Source organism: Palaemon carinicauda, unplaced genomic scaffold (genome assembly GCF_036898095.1).
Source record: "Palaemon carinicauda isolate YSFRI2023 unplaced genomic scaffold, ASM3689809v2 scaffold12, whole genome shotgun sequence".
NCBI classification, from domain to species: Eukaryota; Metazoa; Arthropoda; class Malacostraca; order Decapoda; family Palaemonidae; genus Palaemon; species Palaemon carinicauda.
The window spans coordinates 559,919-563,676 of record NW_027168704.1 but is presented as its reverse complement, the minus strand read 5'-3'; the positions used below and the strand labels follow the sequence as shown (position 1 = coordinate 563,676).

General features: G+C 35.4%; 1 protein-coding gene across 1 annotated transcript; it reads right to left on the bottom strand.

The window, feature by feature from the left end:
- Positions 1-670: 670 nt before the first annotated feature.
- LOC137635397 (uncharacterized) lies at positions 671-1,859 on the bottom strand. Its single transcript, XM_068367876.1, has 2 exons — positions 1,198-1,859; positions 671-1,070 (listed from the first exon to the last, which is right to left on the bottom strand). The coding sequence occupies exons 1-2, from the start codon at positions 1,857-1,859 to the stop codon at positions 671-673; spliced, it is 1,062 nt and encodes a 353-aa protein (XP_068223977.1).
- Positions 1,860-3,758: the final 1,899 nt, after the last annotated feature.

The window sequence follows — 3,758 nt, the reverse complement described above, 5'->3', positions numbered from 1 at the left end:
AACTCTGAGTAGATAACTTTATGAAATATGACCAATTTGGTGCTAAAGAAATATCGATGCTCAAATATCTTGTCATGAACTGGCACAAATTACCAACAACAATTGACATAGAAATAACTTGCCCTACAAAACTGGCAACTTTTCATGAACTCGCCTATGTTGTCTCATACTATTTTCAATCTCTAACATCATGTTCACAGCTTTATCGATTCTCTTTTTAGGTATGGAAATAGTAAAGTCCTTAGAATTTAAACATGCCCCTAGAAACTCAATTTTTTGTACTGGCTCGCACTGAGATTTCTCAACATTTGGAACAAAACCAGAGGCAATCAGATCATTTTTGATTGAATTGGCCATTTCTAAACAAAGATCGTATGTATCATTACAACCAAAGTCATCGTCTAGAAATAACATAACCTTTTTTCCTTCACCTCTCCATTTGGAGATAAGAGGCCTTGTTAATTTAACAAAACAATATGGTGCAGTTGAAATTCCAAACGGTAGTACTAAAAGTTTAAAAAATTGTTTTTCACCCTGTTTGTTTTGCCATGCAAAGCCCAGGTGATCAGTATGTGGAGGATAAATTGAAACAAAATGATAGGCGCTATGAATATCAAACTTAAATGTGAAAGAATTTGGCTTTAAATATTCTAAAACTAACCTTAGATCTTCATACTTTATGGATTGTTTCCATATGTTGGTTCACTATCCTGAGATCTAATATCAATCTCTTTTTTCCCTTGGCTTGAATAGAAACTGTCAAAGGATTTACAATATATGGCGGCTCTATACATTTTTCAACTAATCCCCTATCCAATAAGTTCGAAATAGCCTCCTCAACAAAAATTGGTTCTTTCTTTGCAGAAAGGTTGTTATCTAACTGTGCCGACTGTGGTTTAGAATAAAACGGTAGCCTGTATCCATTTTCTATTATGTCTATAATAAAGTTACTAGATCCAATGTCTTTCCATAATTTTAAATTGTCTCTTAATCTTCCTTTCACAATAATTTGTTTACGACCTGACTCATATTCAAAGTAATTGGTAGTGAAATTATCATTAACACAGTTACTAAAAATAGAATCATACTCATCTATCAATTTATTGAGGTTTGCTGCTGAACTCGCCCGACTGGTTGAACTTGTTGAGCAGACAGTCTTTTCTGTAGTGCTGGAAGCTCCCACAGGAGAAACAATACCCCGACGGTCCTTTCCTTCCACCAAAGGCACGAAAATTACCCGATGGTCCTGGAAAATTATGACTGTCTCCTGTTCCAAAAGTTGGACTCATCCACAACTGTGATGAACTAAACTGACCAGGATAAATAAGAGGCCCGGCACTAGGAATTTGGGAACGCTTTTTCGATGCTTCTCTTCTCGTAACTGCCTGTTTCCTCTTCTTGAGAGCTCTGTTTTCTGCTTTGTTAATCCTGAACTCACCTTCGCTGTCACTAGCGACTGGATTCGTTTCATATAATTTCACTGTATCCCACCCTGCCTCCGAGGTGTCGGCAATGCGTATAAGTTTATTGCGTTTTTTTATTTTTTCTGAGCAGTCCTTTAGCAAATTTGTAGCATAATCAAATTTATTGTTGGTAATAGCCCACAAAGCCTGAACACAGTCTTGATCAATGTCACAGTTGAAATTATATTGCTGCTTGTTACCTTCACGTTTCCACGTGAGTTCTTTCTCCAACAACATGGTGACCTCAGATTTAACAGAAACTTTACTGTCTTTCACCTCCTCTCGCAAATGGTTCAACTCGCTCTTCTGTTGCTTGAGCTGCTCTAAAACTTGTTGTAGCACAAATTCAATACCGCCCGAGTTTTGTTGTTCCATTTGGTCTTCGCTATGTGACATAATGTCGTCCTCCATAAGTAAAGTTGTAACTGTACACTTGAAGTGTCCAACGCTGAATGACAATACTTAGCACGGAGCTAACGAAGTTACCACTGATCACGTGACTACAAAACAAGTAGAGATTGACCAATCAGGGGAAATCCTTTTCCAACTAATTCACTAGTTCAAACGTTGGAAAATTCATATATTGAATTATTTGTAAGAAAATTGTATGAATTGTGTTACGCAACAGAACAATTCTCAATTTGCTAGAATACACCTGTGGGAATTACCCAGGTATCCATGGCAAAGAGTGCACATAGATTTTGCAGGTCCTTTCTTAGATTATTTGTTTTTGATAGTTGTAGATGGTTACAGTAAATGGCCAGAAGTAATTCAAATGAAAACAACATCTTACGCAACTGTTAAAGAATTAATGAAAAATTTCTCTACGCATGGAATTCAAGAAAGAATTGTAACTGATAATGGTCCACAGTTTACTTCACAGGAATTTCAAGAATTTTGTGAAGTGAATTGTATTTAACATACATTTTCAACAACGCATCATCATTCTACGTATGGAGAGGCTGAAAGATTTGTTCAAACATTTAAGCATAACATGAAGTGTAGAAAAGCAATTACAAATAACATATTTTTTAATGCGTCAAAGTTTTTATTGTCTTATAGAACAACACCGCACAGTACAACAGGTGTGACACCATCAAATTTTTTGATGGGGAGGAGGATTAGGTGTAAGTTACATTTGAAGTATCCAAGTTTGTAAAGTGATTTAGAAGAAAAAGGGTATAAGCAATTAGAAAGTCTCCCAAAAATAAGACATTTTCCCCCTAAGTCTAATGTCATAATAAGATCATACAATACTCCAGAAAAGTGGGTACCAGGAGAAATTGTAAAAGAGATAGGAAATTTACATTATGATGTTCAAGTGGGTGGAAATGTTGTAAAACGTCATGTTGATCAATTGCAGCCGTTAAATAAAAATCCTGTGGATCCTGTGAATGTTAGAGATAACAAATTTTCCAAAGTAGTTAACCACGATTCTCAAACATCGGATGTAAATTCAGAATCTATTCAATTGTACTCAGGATGAAGTTAGAGTACTTCCCTATAGGATGAATAGAGGGAAATCCCCTGAGAGATTAGATTATTAAAGTTTTGTACAATGTCAAGTTAAGGGGGAAGAGACTGTTATGTATTTTGTACTGTAATACTATATGCACTATTTGTATTAAGATTAATGTTGCACAGTATTGCCTTGATGGAACATGTTTAGACATACAGAATAAGTGTAGTAGCGTATGTTATGAAGGATTTAATCATTAATTAATTGTCATAGAGTTAGGAAGTGACTCTTCTTACTTTTGTATTGCAGTAGGATTCATTCTTTTATAGAGTGATGCTCATTTCGTATTTTTTGTATTGTTGTGTACAAGTTTTGTTTACATATTCGCCCTCAAAACTCACAAGTGGTTAGAGAAGATCAGACATGTAAGTCTATGAGAAATTAAATATATTTTGATACAAAGTCTCTGATTATGTCCCATCCAACTTAGAAGACAAGTCGGCAAAGATGCTAGGATAGGAATATTCTTGTCTAACAATTTAACTTATTATTCCAGATGAGTGAGCTGATTTCATGTAAGTGTGATTAGGCCAAACATCACGATATTTCGAGGTGAGTGCGTGGGATTGTGTGTACAAATTCTTTGTTTATCTTATGCTTTAAAGACCAGTACAGTCTCGAGGTCACAAGATCACGTGTCTGACCCTACTTCAATCATTTATTATTGCAAGAGACCTCGTGTTCCGCATATCTTGATTGCCTTTTGATTTTGCTAAATTGCATTTGTTTTATTTCGTTTTTTGCTTGTTTAACCTCATGCTGTTAAGATATCCAAT